This window comes from Garra rufa, chromosome 23 (genome assembly GCF_049309525.1).
Source record: "Garra rufa chromosome 23, GarRuf1.0, whole genome shotgun sequence".
In the NCBI taxonomy this organism is placed as follows: Eukaryota; Metazoa; Chordata; class Actinopteri; order Cypriniformes; family Cyprinidae; genus Garra; species Garra rufa.
The window spans coordinates 10855558-10882620 of NC_133383.1; the positions used below are offsets into that span (position 1 = coordinate 10855558).

The window sequence follows — 27063 nt, forward strand, 5'->3', positions numbered from 1 at the left end:
TGCAAACGTGATGACATGAAAGGGAGTTGGAGCTCCAAGTATAAAACTCCAGCAGGCGCACAAACCCACGCAGCGCACGGACTGAAGGACTGCATCACTGCTGCTCTTCTGCCGATTCCACCCTCTTCATCATCATACTCATCATCCAGCATGAGTGAGGTGAGCTTTCCTCATATAGCTACTATAACCCTCTCCGTGCACGATGCATTACTCTACTGTAACGAGCTAATGGGGTTTCCCTAGGAGGAAATTCTCTTTCAGTGTTGGGGAGACCTAAAAAATGCAACATTTAGACAATGCTTTGAACTTGCAGTCAGATATATTCCGCGTTTGTGGAGTTTGAGTGCGTGTTTTATTCACCACAGCCGCAAAAAATCGGTTTAAAAACTGAAATTGCACCTATTTATTAGAACAACATGCTTAGGAAAGCTTAGAAGAGCGCGACGGATTGGGAATATTGTTTTGTTGGATGTGTGCGCGCTGGCAGATTGTCGAATCAGCATTATCCACGCGATGATTAATGATGCAACAAATGACATCTGTCAGTTAAGTCTCAAGACTAACCTCGAATGACACTGAGATGATAAGCTAGTAGTAAATTTGCTCTCTTGATTTTTAATTCGAATTAGTAGGCTATGTTGTTGCATCAAATGCTTTTAATTTGCACATACGTTTAGAATTCCCTGGCGTTTTTACCATCCACATGATAGTAATAGTTTCATTTTTTACGCATTTTCGCGAACCTTTCTGTTAGAGCTTTTTAGAATTTGTCTTTCAATTATGGCTATATTAAACACGTTTGTGTCTAATGCAGTTTAGTAATTCGTTGGGATCTTTTAATAAACTGAATTGGTTTACAGAACAGGTTCGTTCGCATGATTCTGTTCTCGAGTCAACAATGCACTAATTCACTGAATCAGTTTCTTGTGGAAATTTTCGACTCGTAATGGTCCAGATTAACAGTTCACTGAATCATTGAATCAAAAATCGTCTTTTTCGGTTATTATTCCCGTAATTCCCCTTATGTATCCTCACTGACAATCGAAAAACATTTGACATGTTAGATTCACAATGATCTGTGATTCACGGAACTCACCGACTCATTGAACTAATATGACAACAAGCAGCAATGTTAACCAATGAAAGTAAATTATGACAGTTTTATCCACCTTATTTTTTCCGTAAGAGCGGGTGTGGCCATTTATAAATTTAATGTGTCTGGCTTTTGGTTGTATCCGCTTCCAGCTGTTTTTAACTGTAGAAAACAGCTTGTTTTGCTGCTTGATACTGCAAACTGGGGTGTCTTACCATATTATTTTAATGTATTATCTTAATTATGAACACAATGGTTTGTAGTTCATGGTTTTAATGTTAAGTTGCTTTCAGTATGGCTATAATTTCTCGCAATATGATATTCAAACTCACATTAGACATTTTGAACATTGAAATATATAAAGCACATAATCAGTATCTGAGATTGTAATTGTCATACTTTGTATGTTTTTGTTTCAGCCGTGACATCGCAGAAACAGAAACATTTTCTGAAATAGAATTGTTGTGTGTCGCCAGCACAGCTAGTTAGGACAAAAATATTGAAAAGATACCTTTAATCGCGTGTCGTGGCATTGCGTGTAGTTAGGACACTGTGTAACATTACCAGAAAACAGCTTACTTCCGCATTGAAAAGTAAAGTGGATAAACAGAGTCGGTTTTATTAACAAAATTTTAATAAACGTCTAAAATTATATAAATAAAAACAGCTTTCGCTATTGAATTACATACAAAGGTTTTAAATGGATGTTATTATTTTAACATGTTCCTTGGGGTTTACTTACAACATTAATAAAGTTCTTGGCACACACACACACACACAAAAAAAAAAAAAAAAAAAATTATGTGGAAAAATTATTATTGTCAACCCTGTTTTTAAGGGGTGGGTCCTTTAAGGTTTGTCAGTAATTGGCCACTGTTATGATTGGCTAACATCATTGCATAGGAAACAGTATCAATTCCCTCTCGCTATTGCATGCGAGTGTTTTGACAACATCAAAATAAAACACTCATTTCCAGACGAAGCGTTATGAAATAATTTACTTATAGTTTGTGATGCAGCTGCAGTCAGATCTAATACTGCTTCATTCTACAACAAATGTTTCTTTGTAAACTCTCCATGACTGTACCTTGTTTACAAAACAAAGTCCTCAGAATCGTCTAACATGATCTGGGGTGCCATTAAATATAAACTATCCACTTGTTTCATTATGCTGGGATCCTTTTGATATCACAAACAAAACTATTTAAACCAAACATGTCAATACGACCATTCTTTAAATCCTTTTGTCCTACTGACGACAGACTCGAGCGCGAGACTGTGTCAGAAAGCGAACGCGCAGTTGTATTCAGTGTAGACAAGATAGTGGTGATTGTAATTTCTATTTGCTTTTGACAATGCGACACTTAGCATAATCAATTGTCAGCAGTTAAGCATCTGAACGCAAGTAGGCGGGGCCTATGACAATGTCTTGCTCTGGAGGCAGGGTTTATGCAAATGACTGCATCCGGGTGACATAATCTGGCACCTCGGATCCAAACAAGCCACTTTCTGATGGTTTTTACTGTACATAAATGCTTTTTTATTGATGATGAGACTTGCATTAAGCATACAAAAACCTCAAAAGGTCAAAAGATCAAGTTAATTTGGTTCCTCATGTCATGACGCCTTCAATCGTGGCTCCAATGAACCTAACTATCAGACATAAAATGACAAACCTTATATATGACTACTGGAATGTTACAACACCTAATATGCCACGCCATGGATCATGACACAAAGAACCACTGATTTGGTTTTATTTTGAGTGTTCGAAAGAACCGATTCCAGAAATGATTCTGACTTGCCATCACTACTGCCTTGCACGCACTTGAAATGCCCGAAGCCCGCGCGTCTTGTCTTTGATAGTGAGCGTGCATGTGCATTTTTGCATAGTGCGCGTCAACCCACTGCAGCAGCAGTCGATGCGAAGCCGCTTCCCTCACAGCAGGAGCAGGAAATGTAGGAATGTTATATAAATGATCATTTTGGTCTCCATTAGAAACATGCCTGAATGTAGTACTGCTAAATAAGCTTAATAAGGCTTGTGGTGCACAGCACATCTTCAAACAAATCCGCTGCCAGTTAAATGAACAGAGGAAGTACGCAGAATCCAGAAATGCTGGATAGGGGCAACATATTCTGGGAATTCCTCCATGCAGGTGCTAGTGGAATATGGACTTCAAACAACACTCATGAATAATTTAAGATATTCCCTTGACCTGTCCCAGTAGTACTTTCTTCTCACTATAAAGAAGCAAAAGAAATATTTCTATGGTCTCTTGCTAATTTAGACTGGCTGAAGTGCTTGGAATTCCAGCAATATTTCTGGTCATGCAGAGATGTGGGTGGGAATGAGGGAAAACGCAGAGTAGATAGAGTAGACAGAGTAGATATGCTCATTATGGTCTCATAACAATATAACATGTTAACACTAAAGCTGGTATTTTATTCTTAAAGGATAATTCACCCAAAAATGAAAATTCTGTCATTAATTACTCACCCTCATGTCGTTCCAAACCCATAAGACTTTTGTTCATCTACGCAACACAAATTAAGATATTTTTGATAAAATCCGAGAGCCGTCTGACCCTCCATATACATCAAGGGTCCTACCATGTTCACAGTCCAGAAAGGTACCAAGAATATCAACAAAACAGTCCACATGACATAAGTGGTTCAACCGTAATTTTATGAAGCTATGAGAATACTTTTTGTGCGCAAAAAACTTAAAACAGACATTTTGTCAATGTTCTTGGTACCTTAATGGACCTTTAACGTGATCAGAGAGCTCTTAGATTTCATCAAAAATATCTTAATTTGTGTTCCGAAGACAAACAAAGGTCTTACGGGTTTGGAACGACATGAGGGTGAGCAATTAATGACAGAATTTTCTTGTTTGGGTGAACTATCCCTTTAAAGGAGTTTTCTATTTTGGGGTTTGGTAGTCCCAGTTTCATAGTGGAAACATGAGGATGAGTTAAAAAAAATAAAAATAAATTCTGAGACTGCAAAACAAAACAGCTGTCCTGTTTACAATCAGAGGGGGAGCGCCAGGAGCATTAGGATTTGTTGTTGTTTTGGAGTGTAATCTCTTATGCCTGAAATTGGCTCTGTGACACATTTACCTGATTAGGTATCTGAGTCATTGTTTAAACAGGGATTTAATATATACACCGCACAGACTGATGAGCTCAGACAAAGAGATCAGGATTAGGCACGATCAGCGGTGACCTCCACTGATGTTTGTATGGATTGATTGGTCTTTCCGACATTTGAGAGTGGAGAAATCACTTTTTCCTCTTTGTTGTCCCATTATTCCCAGAACAGCTACTGCTGTGTATTGGTGAGCAAATCTATACATGAAGCTACATGATACTAAATCCAGATTTGGTCCAGATTTGGAGGGCAGACCAGAGATTGAACTGCTGTCCGAGATATTAAGCGGATTTGTAGATGACTTGTTGCTGTGTAGGATTATGTAACACAGGATGGATCTGGATCCGAACCATAATAGGGGTCTTCTGACATCTGGCATAAAGGCCGTCTTCAAGCGCTCCTGGGAAGTTCTTGCATGTGGGCTGCAAGTCGTAGTTGCGGTGTGAAGTGTACTCAAGTGGTTTTAGTCAAAATAAAATGCAGACGAACTTGTGGAATTTAACATACCGTATAACATGGAATGTCACATATTTTTTAAATTTTGGATGGATAAAATCAATCAATTAATTAGAGATGCTGTTGACTATTAAAATGTAATGAAACCATTAAAACAGAATACAGAAAATAAATAGAAAACTGTATTTGGAAAAATAAATAAATAAAATAAAGCCTTTTTATGAAAAAAAATTGTTGGGCCATTAAAATGTCATTTTTGTTCAACTTTTCATAAATTGCTAGTTAACTGTGTAAGTTTTATGATTTCAGTTAGTTAGACATGCTTTTTGAATAATAAGATTTAATTTAACCTTTAAAACAGAGTCTAGAAAAATTAAAATGGAAAACAACAATTTCATAGGCTTTTATAGGCTTTAAATTAAAATGGAAAATAAAAATTTCATATATTTTTTTTAATATTTACAGAAAAACTTAAATATATACACAGGAATTAAAAAAACATTGTATAAAATCAATTAATTAGTGATGCTATTGATTATTAAAATTTAATAAAACCATTAACATGAAATAGAAAAAAAATAATAATAAAACAAAGCTAAATTTAAGAAGAAAAAAACATTTTGTTGGGCCATTAAAATGTCATTTTTGTTAAAATTTTATTGAATTGCTAGTAAATTGTGTCAGTTTTATGATTTCTATTATATAGACATGCTTTTTGATTCATTTAATTTAACCGTTAAAACAAAGTCTAGAAAATGAAAACTTTCTGTTGTTTTATTTTACCAAGAGATGAGGCATTTTTTAGAAGGAAAAAGATTACATTTGAATATAAGTTTATATTATAAAATTTATATTTAGATTTTATTTGCTTACAAATGATGTTTTCCTAAAATCAAAATATATTTAAAAGCCTTTAAATATTAATTTAATAAGAAAATATTTAATGAATAATAATACATTTTAGATTAGATAGATAGATAGATAGATAGATAGATAGATAGATAGATAGATAGATAGATAGATAGATAGATAGATAGATAGATAGATAGATAGATAGATAGATAGATTTCTTGTTAAGAAATATATTTTTTTCCATTCCATTGCACTTACAACTGTGCCTGGTTAGATTGTACAATATGACCCTGCAGTGAGATTTTCAAGTTGAAGTCATGGCAGACTGTACAGCTTTTTATCTTTTGTGATACTGTGTGAAATACAGTCTTAGCTTCGGGCCATGTTGGTAATATCTGCAGTATTTTATGGCTGGTAAAAGTGTACATCTGTGCTCATTGTTTAGACTAAAAGGTGATTTTGATATTGAGCTGCTGCAGGGCTCAAAATACCGATGCAAGACTTTTTACAGAATAAGGGTTACCATTTGAAAATAACACAAAATGACTTCGTTACCCTCGTAAACCTAAACAACACGCTTGATCTATTTGGAGCTACATCTGAACTGAGCAGCTCCATGTGCTGTGGTGAACGCAGCTATGAACTTGACGGAGATCAAAAGCAACTTATGGCCCTTGAGGTGCAAACACTGGATGTAATCAGGCCTGACAATTGATTTTTATACATTACGGCCCAGCGCTTCTGCATCTTCCACACGGATAAAGAGGAAATGCGCGCTCGACCGTGCGCATGGGGGAACCAGACTGCACACGCATAAACAACGACCCCCCAAATGTGCGCACGTTTTTTTTTTTTTTTCTCTTGCTCGCTTACGTCTTCATCTTCCTCTCGCCGCATTAAACATCTGACGGCGCGGCACTAGTTCTCGGATCCCGCATTGCACGGGAGCAGATTTACTGTTTATTTCCTTGGTCAGTTGCCCTGAGCAGACTCCAGAGCAAACTCTCCTGCAGGAGTCTCCTGCAACTCAGCACTGCACTTGTTTCCCTGATGTATCAGCAATGTGTACACAGTATTGAACCGCCTGTCAGAACCTGGAGCCATTATCGGCAGAAAGGGATTTGTGCCGCTCGCTCCTCAGGAGAGGCTTGGAGTCTGAAGGGTTATTGATTCATGGAAAGCGGCAATGTTGAAATAGTGGCATAAGAAAGGATGGTTGGCTGACTGTGTCCGTCTCACCTTTTTGAATGTCCAATCTCCAGATTAAAGCGTCTGTAAGTGAATTACATCCAGCCTTGGCAAACAGTGATGGACAAATTTGAGCATACAGCAATTCTGAGACAGGCGCTCACATGCAAATTTGATCTAGCTGCTGACACCAGAATACAAGACCAGTTCTTAAGCCAAACGCCTACAAAACTACTCAATCACCAGAGGGGCTGTAACGTTCACCAGTTGATAAAGTGTTTTGCCTCCAAAGGATGAAGCAAATGACTGAAATCTATTTTTAAATGGCATATTTATTAACAAATAAATAAATGTATAAATCATTATTTTCTAGTGAAGCAAAATTTGAAGAAATTAACCCTGTAAAACCTGACATATGAAATAATAGTCAGAAAATAACAGAAATAATAGTTTACTTTTAACAAAATGGAACTTTTTATTATGAAAGCACATTTCCACTACTAAATATATAATATAATTATAAATAATATATATAATTATAATAATATAAGATATAATTATATATCAAATATAACTGCAAGATATAAACTCGCATTTGTGAGAAAAAAGTCAGAATTCTTTTCTCGCAACTGTGAGTTTATATCACGCGATTCTGAGGACAAAAAGTATTTTTTAACACAATTGTGAGTTTATAGAAAAAAGTTTAGAGAAAAAAGTCAGAATTGTGAGATATAAACTTGCAATTTTAAGAAAAAAGTCAGAATTTGACTTATCTACCAATTCTGTTTTTCTCAGAATTGAGTGATATACCTGTAGTTGCGAGTACAAAAATCCGAATTGCAAGAAATTGCATTTGTGAGAAAAAAAAAATCAGAATTCTGACTTTATTTCTCGCGATTGTAAGTTAATATCACGATTCTAATAGGGATGTGCACGAGTACTCGATTAATCGATTACTCGAACCCATCAGCGACGATCGAGCATGAAAATGACGATCGATTGACTCTAAAAATTTGCGGGGCTTCAATTGCTGTTGTTTTAAAGAAACGGGAGAAGCGCATCCACTACTTTATGCTTGGCACGTAGTTCAAGCTCACATGCATTTTGTGTAGATAAATACAATTTGTAATATAACATTTACATATTTATGTATCTAGGCTATGTGATTAATTTTATATACAATGCGTCATGTAGAAAAAGCGCTTCAGCTTCACCTCATGCTGTTATTTCTTTTAAATGTTTACTGTATACTGTGATGCAAACGCCCCGCCCCTTGCTTAAACTCCACCCCCGATTAATCGAGTACTCGTTTCTCAAACCTGTGGATTAATCGAAATGAAATATGATCAGAAATGCCCATCCCTAGATTCTAAGGACAAAAAGTAGGAAATTTATGAAGTTTATATCTTGCAATTCTGACTTTATATCTCGCAATTGTGAGTTTATATAACACAATTCTGAGAAAAAAGTATTGCGAGATATAAACTTGCAATTTCAAGAAAAAAGTCAGAATTTGAGTTCTCGCAATTCTGACTGTTTCTCACAAATGTAAGTTATCATGCAATTTTGAAAAAAAAAGGAATTTTGAGTTTATATCTCACAATTCTGACTTTATAACTCACAATTGTGAGTTATCTTGCAATTCTGACTTTATTTCTCATAATTGCAATTTATATCACACAATTCTGAGAAAAAAGGTCAGAATTGCGAGTACAAAAGTCCGAATTGTGAGTTGACATGATATAAATTAAGTTTATATCATGTGATTCTAAGAAAAAAAAGTAGGAATTTTGATGAGTTTATAACTCACTATTTCGAGTTTTTAATCGCACAATTCGAAGAATAAAAAAAGTCAGAATTGCAAGATATATACTTGAATATACGAGAAAAAAAGTGAGAATTGTGAGTTATCTCACAATTCTGAATTGAGTTATCTCACAATTCTGACTTTATTTCTCGCAATTAGAAATTTGTCAAAATTCTGAGAAAAAAAGTCAGAATCAGAAGTTTATATCTCGCAATTTTGAGTTTATAACTCACCATTTCGAGTTCATGTCGCACAATTCTGAGAATAAAAGTCATAATTGCAAATGAAAAAAGTCAGAATTACGAGATATAAACTTGCATATGCAGGAAAATAAATCTGAATTGAGTTATCTTGCAATTTTGACTTTATTTCTCCCAATTGTGAGTTTATATCATGCAATTCTAAGAAAAGAGTTTTGAGTTTATATATCAAAATTTTGAATTTATAACTCACAATTTTGAGTTTATATCACGCAACTCTGAGAAAAATAGTCAGAATTGTCAGATAAGAAGTCAGTTACCTCTTTTATTTATTTTTATTCAGTGGCCGAAACTGGCTTCCATAGTATATTGAGCCTTTAGATAAAATATAAAAAAAATATAGTTATAAAAAAAATGTACATATGTGTTTTGTTTATTATTATTTTGTTTATATTTAATACATGAGGCTTTTATGGCCTATATACTCCTTTTCGAATGAAGGAAAAAGCACCTCTTTTTTTTATTCAGAGGCCCAAAATTAACAAAAAAATGCAATTTGGTGCAATTGCTGATATTCTTTAGACCAAAAGGTTAGATGAAATTCTTATAGCAAGTAATGCAAATCAATAAGTTATTTATATCAGGGTTATTATAGTTAACTAAAACTTGATCTAAAATTACCATTACAATTTTTTGTTACTTAATTTATTATATACAATTTATTTTTTTATTTTAGGTAGTCGCCAATGCAACATTTCTATTCATTTAGTTTAACCGAATGTACTAAAATTAAAACTGAAAAAAAAAGAAAGAATAAAAACTATATAGAAATATTAAAAAAACTACTAAAAATGAAAAAAAAAACTTAAAATGAAAATATAAAATATAAAAAATATATATATACACATTCAAGTAATGAATTAAAACTATTATAGTATATCAATATCTAGGTTTCCATCACCCTGTTTTGATGTGCATTTTTGAAGTATTGCATCAGAAACAAGTGATGGTGCTCGCTTAAGGTGGTTTTTGACTTGCGCGAAAAAGGGTTAATGCGAATAATGGGAAATGGAAACAAAAGTCATGTGACTGTGCGATAGAATGGGTTAATCTGACTAAACAGCGGATAAATCTCATTGCACAGCATCTGAAATGTTATTATGGTCATTCTGAAATTCCTAAACAAAGTCTGTTGCAGTATTTGTCTGCACGCTTTATGAAAATAATTATATTCAGTGGCTTCTCCTACTATTCTTAGTGCCAGTTTATCAAGAACAGATGATTTTGTTCTCTTTGACATGTTTTATGCAATATTTATTCACAACTTTAGATAGAAATCCAACTAATGACACTAAGATAACACTGCTTTATAGCACATAAATCTTGTATAATATAATGTTTTGTTTTTTTTACCCCAGATTGTCTAATTTCATGCTAAAACGAAGATTTGATTTGTTGCAAAAGCAATTAATCAGCGACTGCATAAAAACTGTATGACATGCACCTGGCTTTAGGGCTGTTATATGATTATAGGTTGTATAAATATCTCCCAACACGTCAAACGATACAGTGTCGGATGTGATCCGTTCCGCTTTAAAGCTCATGAAATGGTCCCTGTATCTCTGCGCCTGCTTCATGATGTCTGATGCATCACCTGCATCCGCTCTGTGATGAATTACGTCCACTGTAATGTGTCTGCTGTTTATCACAGTCATGTTTGTGATTCACCATCCCCTCAAACCATAATCATTCTGACAACACGCACAGATTCCGCTCGGATCCCCGGTAATCCCTCTAAACTGTCAGAGAGAGTCTGACCGCAGCTCTCTGCCCAGCCTCACCGGTTGAGCGGTAATCCCTGCAGCCGCTCTGAAAGGGAAATGTCACTGAACAGGATAGAAAGAGGGATGAATGAATGAAAGAAGGCATATTAGGGCAAGAGGAGGATTAGATGTGGATAGAGAGAAAAAAAAAATAGCCCACTAAAGAGTCCATGAAGGAGATTTTACCGCACACTTCTAGTGTCTGGCTTAAGTTTAAAGCTGCAGTTTCACTGCTCCCTGCACACTGAGGAATGGATATCTCAGTAGAAGTTGACAGAATTTGGTTGTTTGGACTATAAATACACACACACACACACACACACACAACAGTTCTTTCTGGTACTCCAGCACTGAGGTAAAACTCTGTTCTATTGGCTGATAAGAGTGTGATATTCTAGTGATAACAGAACTCCAACCGTTTCACCGTTTGTATTACTCCGCTTGCAGCATTTCTTACAGCGAGTGTAATGGCAGACGCCCAAATCTGCTATATTTAAAAAATAATACTGTTTTAGTGTCACAAAACGGAGTTTTAAGAGGTTTTTTTTTTTTTTAGGTGAGACAAATATGCAGTTTGTAAATAAAGATAACACCTATTTAACACACTTTAATAAAAACAATGTTAATTGTTATAATTATTTAAAGATTTGTCATACATTTTTTATACATTTTATTATAAAATATATACTTAAACTTTTATAATTTATTTATAATTGTTTGAATAGTTGCTATATATTTTTATATAATAGAAAAATATATACTTTAAGTTAAATTACGATACTTTAATATAATTATTGTTGTAACTGTTTAAATAGTTGTACTATATTTTTATATAATATAAGAAATATACTTTTGAAAATAATTACAATACTTAAAATAATTGTTATAATTGTTTAAAATAGTTGTACTATATTTTTATATAATATAAAAATACATACTTTTGAAAAAAAATGTATTACAATACTAATATAATTGTTTAAATAGTTTTTATATATTCTTATATAGTATAAAAACATACTTTTGAAAATAATTACAATACTTCATATAATTACTGTTATAATTGTTTAAATACTTGTACTTTAATTTTATATAATATAAAAAACTTTTATCCAAATTACAATATAATAAATATACATATGTGTGTGTGTGTGTGTGTGTGTGTGTGTGTATGTATGTATATATATATATAATTATTATTATTATTAAACACTGCAGAAGTTATTCATCACTAAAATATGTTTTATTTTAAGTCATTTTTATATAAAAAGTTTGTGTAAAAAAATTATGTACTTATATATGTGTGTGTGTGTGTGTGTATGTATGCATATATATCTATATATACTTTATATATAAAATTAACAATATTTTATAGCATTTGCAAACAGTCATGAATTATTTTTGGTTTCATATATATTCATTGTAAAATAAAAATGAGTTTAAAAACTTTGTGTGTTACTTGCTAAAAAGTGAAAATAAAGTAATAAATTTTTTTCATTGGATATATAATAATATTGTAATTTGGATAAAAGGATTTATTATATTATATAAAATTATAGTACAAGTATTTAAACAATTATAACAATAATTATATACTGTGTATATATATATATATATATATATATATATATATATATATATATATATATATATATATATATATATATAAATTATTTTTATAATTGTTTAAATACTTGTACTATAATTTTATATAATATAAAAAATTTTGATATAAAATAATATATATATATATATATATATGTGTGTGTGTGTGTAATGTGTGGGTTTTTTGGACAAACATTTTGTGTAGTACTGAGGTGGCATGTAGTGATTGGCTCCACGTCCACTTCCTGTGAAGAGTGATATTAACATAAACTTCGGACTAAGTGTGAAAGTGTTCTACGTTTTGAAATATCTCATAAGATGGCGGAAAGGGCGAAAGGGGGTCCTTTATTTTTCTAACTTGTTCTGCCGGGTGGTCAAATCTTCCTGCCCACAGACATGTGCCGCGTGAAGGGTGGCCGCAGGGGACGGCATTTCACGTGTCGGGGCAGAAGGAAATACCCCTGCAGTGGTGTCCTCCTCTTCTGCGGGAAAAGGCAGGCGCGTGGTGGGAGGCGCCTGAAGGCAGGCTGCTGCCACCGCTAATGTCGCTAAATATTTGATGAGGAGTCCTTGCATTCGCCGTCATTAGTCTTGCTTGGATTATCTCAGCAGGAAAAATAGATCCCATTATCGCGAAATTCATGTACAGGATGGTGGAAAATGAAGCAAGACTATGAAACAACATGTACATGTAACAAGATGGCCAATAAAAGCAGCTGCCAATCATTTGTATTTGTTTCCTCAAGTGTGATTAGCTATTCACCTGTCTTTCCCAGTGTTTTCTACTGATTTAGTGTTCTCAATCTGTTTTCCCCATCGTAATGTTTATTCATTAGGCTTGTTGAACAATAAAACAGAGGCATAGCTTTCTGGAACAGAATGTTACCTCAGCACTAGAGAGATTCCTGGAGATTTTATTGTAAATCACACAAACTCTTCTGCATTGTGCAGCATATCATTTTAGTCGAGTCATAAACAGAGCTCAGAAGACACCAGAGTAAAATGCCCAGATATATGAGTTCATATCAATATGCAAATTTGCTTCAGCACAAGTATAACTGACCTTTCAGAATGTTGTGGCTAGAAAATTGATATATGGACATCTAGTCGAAACATTAGGAATATATTGCAGATGTACAATGTTCACATGGGGAGTAATAAAATAGAAAAATCACACAGATTTACATCCACCTAGAAATCAATCTAGCAACCACCTAGAAATGTGTCTAACAACCACTCATAACATTTTGATACACAACTGCGTATCAATATGCTAAAACAGAGAATACCTTAGCAACTAAATAGCAACCTCTTAGAAACCACATTTGGGTCGTTTGTTAAATCAACACCATTCACATTTTCTTTAGAAAACATTTAGCTAAATAAAAAAATAAATAAATACATAGCTTCTTTTATAATTTAGAACATAGACTATACCAGTCAAAAGTTTTTGAACAGTAAGATTTTCAGAAGTCTCTTCTGCTCACCAAGCCTGCATTTATTTGATTCAAAGTACAGCAAACACTGTTTTCTATTTGAATATATTTTAAAATGTAACTTTTTCCTGTGATCAAAGCTAAATATTCAGCATCACTACTGCAGTCTTCAGTGTCACATGATCCTTCAGAAATCATTCTAATATGCTGATTTGCTGTTCAGGATTTTTTTTTTTTTTTTATTCTAATTATTATCAATATTTAAAACAGTTAAGTGATTTCTTTCAGGATTCTTTGATGAATAGAAAAATCCAAAGATCAGCATTTATCAGAAATTAATACTTTTATCTAGCAAGGATGTTTTAAATTGACCAAAAGTGATGATAAAGACATTTACATTTTAAAATATATTGAAATAGAAAACTGTTATTTTAAATAGTAAAAATATTGAAACATTTTACTGTTTTGCTGTACTACTGACTGGTAGTGTAAAAGCATAATAACGAATTAAGTTATATGTATAAAAAAGTATTATTTACAATATAAAAAATATAATATACAAAAAATAATTTCGATTTATATATATATATATATATATATATATATATATATATATATATATATATATATATATTTTATAACTGATAAAATTACAATTATAAGACCATGATCTAAATGAAAGATTATCATTTATTATAAACCTATATACACACAATAAAATTGTTTTAAAAATTGTGTATGTATACATATATACACATATATCGGCCATTTTCAAAACCGATTTGCCAATAAAATATTTTACTATATATTTTACAGCAACGGGTATACAATACAATTTTAAAATATGTATTAATACATAAAAATATAAACCAAGCAGCTTTATGTTTACCTTTTGTAAATAAGAGGTTGCATTAATTTATTTCTGTTAATCTAGACGTTTAAAGACGTCATTTTAAGAGATAAAATGCAAGACAGAAAACCATTTCAACTATGGCATGTCTATTTTCCTGTTTTTAACCAGGAGATTTAATAATCAAATAATAAACAGGTAATTATAAAACAAATTTATTCTTGTTATTCTATTGTGGCCACTGAATAAATTGCCCACCAAAATAGAGTTTTATTACGGAGGTGCCATGTAAATTTATTTTTACAGACATGAGAAACAATTACCACTCGAAAAGGGTTTTAGAGTACCCTTGTTTTGTTTTTCCCTTCCCTCGTTATTTATATAGCGCTTTTTAGAATACAGATTGTGTCAAAGCAGCTTTACAGTATTAAACAGGAAAACAGTGTGTTGAAGGAACCAAAACTTCATCGGTGAGATAAACGGAGCAAAAAAAATTGCATTTGATAAGAATACTGTGAAATACAAGATGCTTCCATGCCAGAAATCTGTCTTTAACCATTGGCAACGAGCAAATCCTGTACACAATCATTAAAGATTCTGGACGGCATATAATATGAATGCCGTGCAACACACGAAGTTTCTGTGCCAAAAATAAGTTGCGATTCACTCCAGCAGCGAGATCTGCTCAGAGATAATCATTTATGGAATCATCAGCGTGTGGCTTCACACATTCATCAGTTCCAGTATTTACGTCCTGCAGTGTTTTCTGGTGGCGAGGCGCTCAAATAAAAGCCACCGTTTGAGTTCCCATCCTCCAGCCTGTTTCCTACACTCAGTCGAGCATCTGTTAGCCTTCAAATGTGACGCATCGGATCCCAGTTTTTTCCTCTTTAGCCGTCTGTGTCCTAGTTGTGTGTTTCTCCCTTAAATTCTTAATAGATGTTGAGAACAGCACGGAAGCCTTTCCAAGATCGCGAGCTGCCAAATGAATCTAAAATAGCTCTCCAAATGGCTTCGAATAAAAAAAGACAGAATACAGTTTTTTTGGTAAATTCCTCAGACATTCAACACAGCAAGAATTTGGGAGAGGTGGGTGTAAAGCTTTAGTAGAGGGTGTTTGATTCGCATTTTTATAGATGCAGCTATCAGCTGCGTGATTAGTACTCGCTGTTGGTTCAAAAAAGCTTTTTAGAATCCACAAGCATGTCCATAAATCACCTTTGAGCAGGAAGCTGTCAGCGTTCGGTTCAATGATCGTCTGTAAATGGGGTTTAAAATGCATTTCTATTAATTAGTGAATCCAGCTGTCAGAGTGAGTGGAAATAAATGAGGTTGTTCATTAGCGTCGCAGCAGTGCATGCTCAAACTGCGAGGAGAGGGATGCTGTGGCGGCATCGGGTGGCAGTGCCAAGCGCTGCTCTGAAGGACACTGGTGTGCTGAGCTCAGGGCATCTCTGTGGCATTAAGTGTGGCATCTTGGTTCCGCAGTGCATTTGCAGAAGTCTGCGAGTTTGGGATGTTTGGGACGAGATTTATCCACCCCTGACATTAAGTGCCAAGTAAAAGGGTTTTTATTAATGTTTTTACGTGCCGTAATTCTCATCCGCTGTAGTCCTTTGGGTCTGAGCGTGTTTGTCCACTGAGAAGCACCAAACATCCTGTTCTCTTAAAATTTTAATTGCCCCGTGATGTACACATGGGTTTCATTGCCAATCCTCGCTTCACTGCGGCTAATGAAGTTTATGATTACAATCATCGTTTTCATCATTGTTCATAATGAACACACAATATGGGGGAGGCATATGGCTGTAGAGAGAGAGAGAGAGGGAGGGAGGAAAATGCTTTATCCAAAACGGCTCCTCTCTGCTCGCCACTTCCAAATCAAGCCGGTGTTTATGCATTAACTAATTATTTCCTGCAGTCATTCTCTCATTAATGTGATTTTGTGTCCCTAATTTTCTCTCGGATAACTAAGATTGTCGTTTATACTGTTGGACTGCAGAGGTGAGCCCAGCAGTGCCAGCTAACAGGGAATGTTCTTCAAACTTAGGCTAATGTTCTGGCAAGGTTCTTTGAAAGTTATGAACCAAAGTTCTTCTAGTAATGTTCATAAAATGTTCACTCAAATTTATCTGGTCTTTAAAGGATTAGTTCAACATTCAAGATGTTCATGTCTGTCTGTCTCTACACACAAAGAATTTTTTTTTTATTTTTTTTTTTGAGAAAAACATTTCAGGATTTTGATCCATATAGCGGATATCAATGGTGGGCAATGGTTTGAAGTAGGGCTGCACGATTAATCGCACGATGTTGTGAGGCGCATTTAGTCAATGAAGCCGGTACTTTGATTAGTAGTAAATCTCCATCACGTGCGTTCAGCTGGCGTAGCTTGTCAGTGATTTACGGCTCTGTGTATTAACTGCCGCTCCAGCTGAACGCATGTGATGGAGATTTACTACTAATCAAAGTACCGGCTTCATTGACTAAATGCACCTCACAACAACATCATGCGATTAATCGCGCAGCCCTAGTTTGAAGGTCCAAATTGCAGTTTCAATGGAGCTTCAAAGGACTCTACACGATCCCAGCTGAGGAATAAGGGTCTTATCTAGTGAAACCATCGTTCATTTTCTTAAAACAATAAATATTTACTTTTTAATCACAAATGCTCATCTTGCACCAGCTCAACCTCACGCATAAAGTAATCGCGTTGGAAAGGTCATGCATGGTTAGTTCTTTGTGTACTCTGGTTCAAAAAGGAAGGGTAGGGTGAAAAACTCCATCTAATTTTCTTCTCCAACTTCAAAATCGTCCGACATTGTTGTTTTACCTTTTTTTGTAAAAGGCATTTGATTTTCTTTGCACGTTCGCTTTGTAAACACCGGGTTGTTACTTGCACCTATGTAACGCGTGACCTTTCCAACATGATTACATAATGCGTGAGGTCGGGCTGGTGCAAGATGAGCATTTGTGGTTAAAAAGTATATAAATATTTATTGTTTTAAGAAAATGACCAATAGTTTCACTAGACAAGACCCACAGTTTGCATTCCGGAAGTAAACTTCTCCTTTAGTAATGTTCTCAAAACGTTGGCACAAAAACATTATGTATACATTGTTCCTGGAACATTTTTTCTAAAACATTTTAGTTGGATGTTCATCTGACACTTTTAAAATACTTTTTCAGAATGTTCAGAGAAGTAACATTGCCATAATGTTTTCAAAATGATAAAACTGAAACGTTCCCTTAACGTTCGCATAACCAGGAATAACATTTTTGAAACATTTAAAGGGATAGTTCAGCCAAAAATGAAAATTCTATTATTAATTACTCACCCTTTTGTTGTTCAAAACCCATAAGACCTTCACTAATCTTCGGAACACAAATCAAGATATTTTTGATGAAATTTAATGACATCCTTACTACCTTTCTGGACCTTGAACATGGTTGTATGCAGGTTCAGAAAGCTCTCAGTTTAAGTACTGAAATTAATAAAACTTTAATTAAAAAACATAGCTGCTAGCAGCAATTACCAGGTTTCAAGCGTTTTAAGACTCTTGAGCAATTATAAACATTTTAAGATTATTTTACCCAAAAAGAAAAAAATCATAAATAAAATCACTAGAAATAGTATTTAATGATTTCTCACATTTTGACCAATAGGTGGCACTAATTCTAAATTGATGTGATGTGGTTAACTAGGGGTGACACAGACACACATATAGATTGGTGCCAGTATAACAAAGAATTGTGAAAAAACAGGCTTAGATGCATTTTGGCATTTTCATATCTCCAGACCACTAGGTGGCACTGTGCCAAAAATGTGCAGGTAACCTCAGGACATGGTTGTCATAATAAACTCCAAGTTTGGTGTATACACGATAAAATGTTGAGGAGATACAGGGCCAGATTTACTAAACAGGGCAAATTAGCATTAAAGCGCAATTCCATAAAAATGCCGATGGGAGGGGGAAATTCTGTGTGGGATTTACTAACAATGTGCACAATAAAGAACACAGATGAAGCCAGATCATTTCCATAATGACCCGCACAATCTACCTAAAGCAGTTTAAATTACTGCCTGCTTTAAGGCATGCTTTATTGGGCGTTAAATAATGCCACAAATACCAGTAATTTGAAGAGTGCTAATGTTTGTAATTCACGTTGCGTAATTTATTTTAATACTCTCCTCCCATAAATTTTGCGTCTGAAAGGGAAACTCCTACAAATGCATATTCAATAAGGTCAGGTGCAAAAATAACTGTCCACGTCTTTTCAGCATGTGAAAATCAGACAAACCATCTAGGACAAGTACGAAAAAGTAGCTTTTATATAACATCAAATATTTAACAAACAGTTAGATTGACAGCAGTGGCTCTAGAGGCAAAATTGTTCAGAATGAAGAGATCTAATATATGATATGAATATTGTGTATATGTGAAAAACATCATGTGAAATATGTAGTGTAAAACATGATAGCGCCACCTAGTGGCCGGTTTCTTTCAAACTACCTCTAGGGCCATGAGTCAAACAGGCCCATCAAATTTTGTTCCAATCAGCCTTTGGTCCAATAGGTGCTTAAATGTGATTGGCTAATAGTGGCAATGTTTTACAAGAGACACCAAAGCTATATACAAATATTTAAGAAAAAAAAAAAGTCAACAACCCATGAAAAAAAAAAGGCTAATTCAAATTATAAATAAATACTATAATAGTAGCACTAAAATGATATTAAAACAACACTGATTAAAATTAAATTTTGAGAAACAGACTTCTGTACATGACTTAAATCCTTGCCTACATAGATAGCTGGGCGCTGAGTGAACTGACTTGCCTTAAAGTGGCTATGCTCAGATGTCCATCTAATTAGCTAAATAAATTGAATAAAATCTCTCTCTCGCCCTTATTTGACCACACTCAGACTCGCATCTTCTCATGCCGCACCACTGACTGACACTTCACTCCAATTAATGCGTTTGTTTGTGCCTCCCCGGAGCCCAATGTAATATTCCAAGTTTAATGGCATTAGCTCAGAGTCTGTGTGGTTTGAGACTGTCAGGACAGAGGGATGTAACCCTGCTGATATTGATGCTGCCGGAAAATGTCTCCCCCTGCTCCTCGCTCCAGAGTTTCCTCACATAAACAGGATTAGAAACAGGAGAGCGTTCCTCTGCAGTGAGGAGATTTCCCTCATTTCACCCCTTTCCAAGCAGAAACTGAAGCGGGGCGGGGGTCTCACTGCGGGTTTGTACCTACAGCGCAGTTAGAAATGCGTTTGAAAATGAGAAGTGTCGGAGCAGAATAAAATGCCCTGACATACATTAATTTATCCTGACCTTTACACCGCAATAAGTGATTTTTGCGCTAACCAGCCACGACCAACGAGTCACAGGACACTTCGTCAGCAGCTTTTTTAGATCTGCAGTGTTACACTGGGTAGCCCTACCCACAGTAAAGGGTAGTTCACTCAAATATTGAAATTTTGTCATTATTTACTCACCCTCATGCCATTCCAAACCATAAGACCTTCATTCATCTTTGGAACACAAATTACGATATTTCTGATGCAATCCAAGAGCTTTCTGACCCTGCAGAGGCAGCAACGCAACTACTCCGTTTAAGACCAAGAAAGGTAGTAAAGACTAGGGCTGTCAAAAAAAAAAAAAAAAAAATCAAATTTTGAATATCCACATTTATAAACCAAATATATTATCTAAATTGCTTAAACAATTAGAAACAAAACAGCATCATATATGTATGCATAGTTTAAGTTACAAAGGACTGAAAACTAATCACAAAGAGTACTTTTTTTATTTAAAAACATGAGATGCAGTGGGGTGGGCAGAAACCCACCATAGAGTTCTCAGCTTTATGGAGCTTTTTAAGCTGCGTAAATGTGAATGTTTGACAAGAAATTAACAACATCAACAAAAACACCAACTGAGTTTCCATTACCCTTTAAATTGCGCAAATTGAAATTGCGAATTAAAAATACGCCTAATGGGGGCAGCGTGCCGACATACAGCGCTACAGGTGTCCCGTGTTCGAATCCCGACTTGAGGACCTTTCCCGATCCCGCCCCCTATCTCTCTCACACTTTGCTTCCTGTCATTCCTGATCTATCCTATTCACAATAAAGGCAAAAAATGCCAAAAATAAATCTTAAAAAAAGAAAACGGCTAATGGAAATGCGTAAATTGTGCAAAAACTCCTATATATCGCAAAAAAGTTTTTACGCTCGCATGGGGTGGTTTTTCAGACAATTCGAAAAAGGAATATTTCGCAAAACAGTAATGAAACTTTTTTTTAACATTTACATGATTATACATATTCGATTAATTATAGCCAAAAACCCATTGCCATGACTAATAGCGAGAGGAAAAAATTACGTTTCATAACATCGGTTAATGGAAACGTCGTCATTTTGCAATACTTTTCAATCGACATTTATAAAAAAGCGCCAAAGTTTGGCGCAAAGCTGTAATGGAAACACGCCTACTGACTGCGTATACCCCTTCAGGTTTACAAACACAACACTGGGACGCACAGCCATTTAGAGGTCATTTCTAGTATTGATGTCACAGAATTTACCGGTATTTTGAAACTGATTTGTGAATGGTGCTTTACCGGTAAAAAGACGGAATGTCGTTGCCAGTGTGAACACATTTTTGTATTTACCGGTAAAGTCTTTCCAGTAATTTTATTTGCATTTCTGCATGAAATGGGCTAATGACAATAGGGCTGTCATTAACGATTATTTAGTAATCGAGTAATCTGTCAATTATTTTAATCGGATAATTATTATTCATTTTATGTGGTAAAGTTAGTAAAAATAGACCTGAGCAACAATAGCCTTAATGACTTAAAATACATATATAATAGCAATGAGGTAACACTAATTAGTTCAAATAAAGTATGGAAGGCAGGTAATCATTTGTTTTTATTGAACATAACTGTTAAAATACATAATGTATTATGAACAATAGAGCTAACGTACATTAAGCATTTTAACAAATGACTGCAGAGAGCGTCAACGGCCTGACGATTGTTTTTACACTTTTTATTGTGTGATATAATCCTTGTTCAATACTGACTAAACGGCATTTAAATAAAATGTCCACTTAATCTTTAATATTTGGCCATTTCTTTACGACAGAAATGCTACAGCCATTTTAATTTCTTGAATATGTGGACATCAAAACATGTAAACTCAGAGCGAGGGTTTAAACTTTTATTTTGAAATCACCATTAACAGTTAGCATATTCAGAAAGATATTGATGTATTCTGTGTTTGCGTAGGTTTACGCATGATTTACCTTACAAATCTGATGTAATGGCGGACGTTGCGTTGCCAGTTGAACGTTATAATAAACCCAAACTCACAGCAATATGCAGAGATGAAGTTTGAGAGCTCCACACATGTAAATTATAACCGTTTGTGCGGAGCATCATTTACTGTGAACGGAGCTGCTCTACACGCATGCAAATAATTAAGCACATATTAAATCTTCATTGCATATATTTATTTGAATCATACTGTTTGTGAATTCACAATAGCATTATGCTTTATTATGATTTTAAATGGGTTTAACATATCACGCATCTTTGGAAAACTGACTAATAATGCATTTCATGGATTCTCGTACGTCCAGTATTTTGCAGGTTACTCTGAAGTTAAAATGTAAATAAGGATTTTTTAATACTCAAATCAAGGAATCGTGACAGCCCTACATAACACTATTGTTTTTTAGAGCTGCTTTACAGCAGAATTTTGTCTGAAATTTTATGAAGTTTCATCACTGATTCTTTTATTTACCTGTTTAAGTAATGCAGCTGCTTTGAACCAGCTTGACTTGACTGATTAGGAATTTGTGCTCACATTTTAGCATCTACTTAATTTCTCAAGCTTTAATCGTGCAATGTAGCACCGAGTGCCTGTGCGTTCAACTCTCTACGCTGTATGACATTTCAAATGACTGTAATTTATGCAGCAGCGCCCTTCACCATCCCCACAACAGCCACAAAACTATACGCTACACCATCCAGCAGGATGACTTCTTTGCATCAGCTCCTTAATGCAAAGCAATAACCGAGCGCTTTGTATTTGGGTGACGTGAAGCGTTCGCAGATTTTCCCCTGCCAAACATTCTTATGCAAATTCCACACGTTTATCAGAGCCTGTAAGACAAAGATAGAACTGAACGCAAGAGGATTGATTGAGGTAGAAGGAGAGAGAGACTAATATGATTAAATTGTGCCAGTGTGTGTGTGTGTGTATGTGTGTGTATGTATGTGTATGTGTGTGTAGAATAATCCTTCTGCATATAATGACACGCTTTCCACTGTAACCAGATCCATACAGAATGCCATCAGCAGAAAACGAGCGCCACGCGCACACACTCACACGCATGCAGAGGAAGATTGCTTTAGCGTCAAAGCATCAAAGCTCTTCTGAAGTGTTTGAAATTCATTGTACACACCGAGTTATTAATTCAGGATATGAAGCACTAAATTGTGATCAGCTAATGAGACAGAAAACTGACATCTTCAATGCCCGTCTCATCATTATTTAGCTATGGGAGTTTTTATTTATTTTTTTTCTGAATATATCCACAGACATTAATTTCTGTTCTATTTTTGTTTGTTTACAGAGACAAGAATCCGGATCAGTTGGAAGCATCAAACCCTCAGGTGGACAAGGTATAAGTGTGGCTACTCCACACTGGAACTGTGCATTTCATTATCTGGATAAAGTCATGACAGAGTCTTTTGCAAGTTTGCATTTCTTTCTCCTCCTCTCTAACACAGTGCAAACAATATTTGTAGAAAATGTTATATGATTTTTAGGCTTGAAGGTAAGTGTAGATTAGTAAAGAAACATGGGTCATTGTGTTTCAAATCAAGCAAATTTCAGAAACTTCCCTGGCTCATTGATTTTGCTAATTTTTTTCTGAAGAAAGATAAACAGTGATGAAAGCCAAAATATTAAGTGTCCCGGATAAATTTGTCAAAATGGGAATTTTTACCTGAGATTCAAAGCCAAATTACAAGGAGGTAAAAATGACTTCAGAAAACTGGCAGCATCATAATGTTATTTTATACAGAGATTGTTAATTCTATTAGTAAAATCTGTTGACTTTAGCAATCTTTGTTGCATTATGTGCCAATGGTGACCATTCAAAAATGGCGAAGCAGTACCTGGCAAGTTTTTCGCCCAAAGTTTTCATCCCTTTTAGATATTGGGTCTTGACAAACTTTCCTTTTGACATCATTTTTAAGGCTGTATATGGTTCGGTTCTAGAGATATTGAAACTTCAGTATGGCTCCATGGGTAAATCATAAAATTGTGCACAGTTTCAATGGTCAAATACCAAATGTAGGTCACTTTGCAAAAATATGATGCTTCCTTTTAAAAAGGCATGACTAAAGAACAAATAATGTTGAAACTAGAGATGTACATAGTTTCTTTCTGTCAAGACAACTGCATTGAACATACCCGTCTAAGTGCTTTTTCTAAAGTTTGCGTACATATAACTCAAGAAGTATTAAAGATATGATATGATTTTAGATTGTAACTTTTAATAAACATTTCTTTTTGGAATCTTCATTTTCAAACCCCTACGTCATTCAGTCCCAGAGATATGGGGAGCTCTATGAGGCTCCATTTTCAGATAGTTGAATATTACTTTTTTCAGTGATTGAAAACCAAATGTTGGTCACTTTGTATACTGCTGATACTTATTGTATTTAAAGATGAAAGTCTGAGGAACAAATAATGTTGACACTAGAGATGTATCTCGTTTCCTTTTGTCAAGACAACTGCATTGAACATACCTGTCTGAGTGCTTTTTCCAAAGTTTGAGTGTCTGTATCTCAAGAAGTATTAAAGATAACTCAATATGATTTTAGATTCTAGGTCTTAATAAACTTTTATTTGGCATCTTGTTTCCCTTTATTAAAACAATTCTATAGGATATACCTGTTTGAGTGTCATAATTATTTTTCCAAAATGTGTGTGCATGTAACTCAAGATATCTTAATATTATTTTAGATTCTGGTTCCTAAGAAACTTTACTTTTGGAATCTTTTATCGGAGTCTTTTCTGAGGAATCATTTTAAGGCCCTAAACGCTTGAACTCTTGGTAGCATCAGAAACTGTTAAAATGAACAAAACCCTCCTTCCAAATATACCTGAAGCTGATTCAAATATAGAATCATATGAATAGACTACAGAGAGCAAGGTAATGTGCCTCAACTTGACCATTTCTCATTGCATTTTAGCATTCAGACAGGTATGTTCTATGCAAATTGTTTTGATAGAGGGAAACAAGATGCAATTCTAATTTCAACATCATTTATTTTTCCGACATTGTTCTTTCAATAAAATAATTTGGTAGTATACAAAGTGACTAACATTTGGTTTTCGATTTACCCGTGGAGATATTGAAATTCCGATATCTCTGGAACTGAACCATATAAGGCCTTAAAAATGAAGATGCCAAAAGGAAAGTGGTAACTTTGGAGGAAAAAACTTGAAAAGAGCTGTTTCCCCAGTTTTGAATGTTCACTATTGGCACATAATGCAACAAAGATTGCTAAAGTCAACAGATTTTACTAATAGAAGTACCAATCTCTGTGTAAAAAGTAACATTGTGATGTTGCCAGACGTCTGAAATCATTTTCCCCCCTTCTAATTTGGCGCTGACTCTTAGGTGAAATTGCCATTTTGACCCTCTTCTACAAAATAGTGGATTACTCAGTAAATATTCATCCAGGACATTTAATATTTTTGGCTTTCATCACTATACAAGTGTATCTTTCTTCAGAAAACATATTAGCAAAATAAATAATTTGAGCTGGGGACCTCTGGTTGAGTTGACACGGAATGACCCACAATTAAAAGAATAGAACTAAAAAAATGAATTTACAATATTTACTCAACCTCATGTCATCTTAAATTACTTTATTTTTTATGATTATGGTAACACTTCATCATTGTAATGTTGTTTTAAACTCATGAGTAATGCTGGAAACACTTTAAAACTTTTAATGCATTAACATTTACTTAAGAGCAATTTGACATTTGTTGTTAACTTCATAGCAGTTTGACATTTGAGACATTTCTTTCAGTATTTAATTATTTTTATTAATGTTAGTTAGTAAATACAATTCTTCATTGTTAGTTCGTGTTAGCTCAGGTCTAATAACGCTTTCCAAAGTTACAAATTCAACATCTTTGATGAAATCCAAGAGCCTGCATAGACAGCAACGCAACTGACACGTTCAAAGCCCAGAAAAGTAGAAAGGATATCGATAAAGAATCCAAAATAGTCGTGGTACTCAAGTGATTTGTGTGTTGAAGACTGACCACTGATGTCACATGGACTATTTTAACAATGTCCTTACTACCTTTCTGGGTCTTGAATGTTTCAGTTGCATTGCTGTCTATGCAGGATCAGAAAGCTTTTGGATTTCATCAAAAATATCTTAATTTGCAGTCCGAAGATAAACTAAGGTCTTAACGTATAATAATCTAAGGAACCATATTTCCACTATAAAGAATCTTTGGTGCAATGAAAAGTTTTCATGCATGTCAAAGGTTCGTCGTGAAATCACAGATGCCACTAAAGAACCTATATTTTCAAGAATGTATAGCTTTTCATGTTGTACAGCTACTGCAGAGCACAAAGATCTAAGTAAAGGTCAAACCTGATCAACCATAAAAAGTGGTGTCAGGCCTGACTGCAGAACTGCAGCAGAAATACAGTGCAGAATATCGATCCAATACACAATGTGTCGTTCCCACAGACCCGTCCAAGAAGGACGTCCCAGCTGAGGACTTTGACATCGACATGGGCGCCCCCGAGACGGAGAAGGCAGCCGTCGCCATTCAATCGCAGTTCAGAAAGTTCCAAAAGAAGAAGCAGACAGTGAAATCATAATCGCGCCCATGCAGGGCGTCCCTGGCCCCAAGCGGGCCCAACGGCACCATTAGGGCAGGGAGTTGCATGTCTAATAAACTGCACTGTTCTCGGGTGGGGGGGTTAGGGGGGGTCATGGGTTGATTCTGGGTAAGGGTGGGGGCAGATGAGAGGTGAAGAGGCAATTTGCCTTTTGCTATCATCTGTCAGGAATAAAATGTGATATTTTGGTTCCCCTCTAGTATATAGATTTTTTCAATACAGTATTTTCCTTTTAAAATACTTTTGTTATTTTTTTGATAAATATGAACAGACTTGTCTCATTAAAGTCAAAGTGTTTGAAAATATCCACCTTAAAGTGTTAACCACTTGTGTGACAGTATTTCCTTTGTTTAAGACCAAAAACAAGGGGTATTTATGCCAAACGATCAAGAATGTTGCTCAAGGAAAACATCCTGTATGGCATCTAAAACTAAGATAATTAAGCTTCACACACTTATTTAATCTTTCACCTCCGTTGTGTTGTTTTGTCTGTATAGATGAACTGTTGTGTTTGCGGTTTATCATTATTTATCATTACCCAGTGTTTTTGTCAGAAAGCAGTGTATTGTAATATTCCTGACACTAAACTGTTGGAAATAATCATATGTGAACTCAATAAATATTGGGATGACCTCAA

The 27063-nt window shown here is 34.8% G+C and overlaps 1 protein-coding gene across 1 annotated transcript; it reads left to right on the top strand.

The window, feature by feature from the left end:
- Positions 1-27063, top strand: pcp4a (Purkinje cell protein 4a). The gene is made up of 3 exons (XM_073829830.1): positions 1-159; positions 23115-23163; positions 26272-27063. Exons 1-3 carry the CDS (start codon positions 16-18, stop codon positions 26403-26405), a joined length of 327 nt encoding a protein of 108 aa, XP_073685931.1. The 5' UTR covers positions 1-15; the 3' UTR covers positions 26406-27063.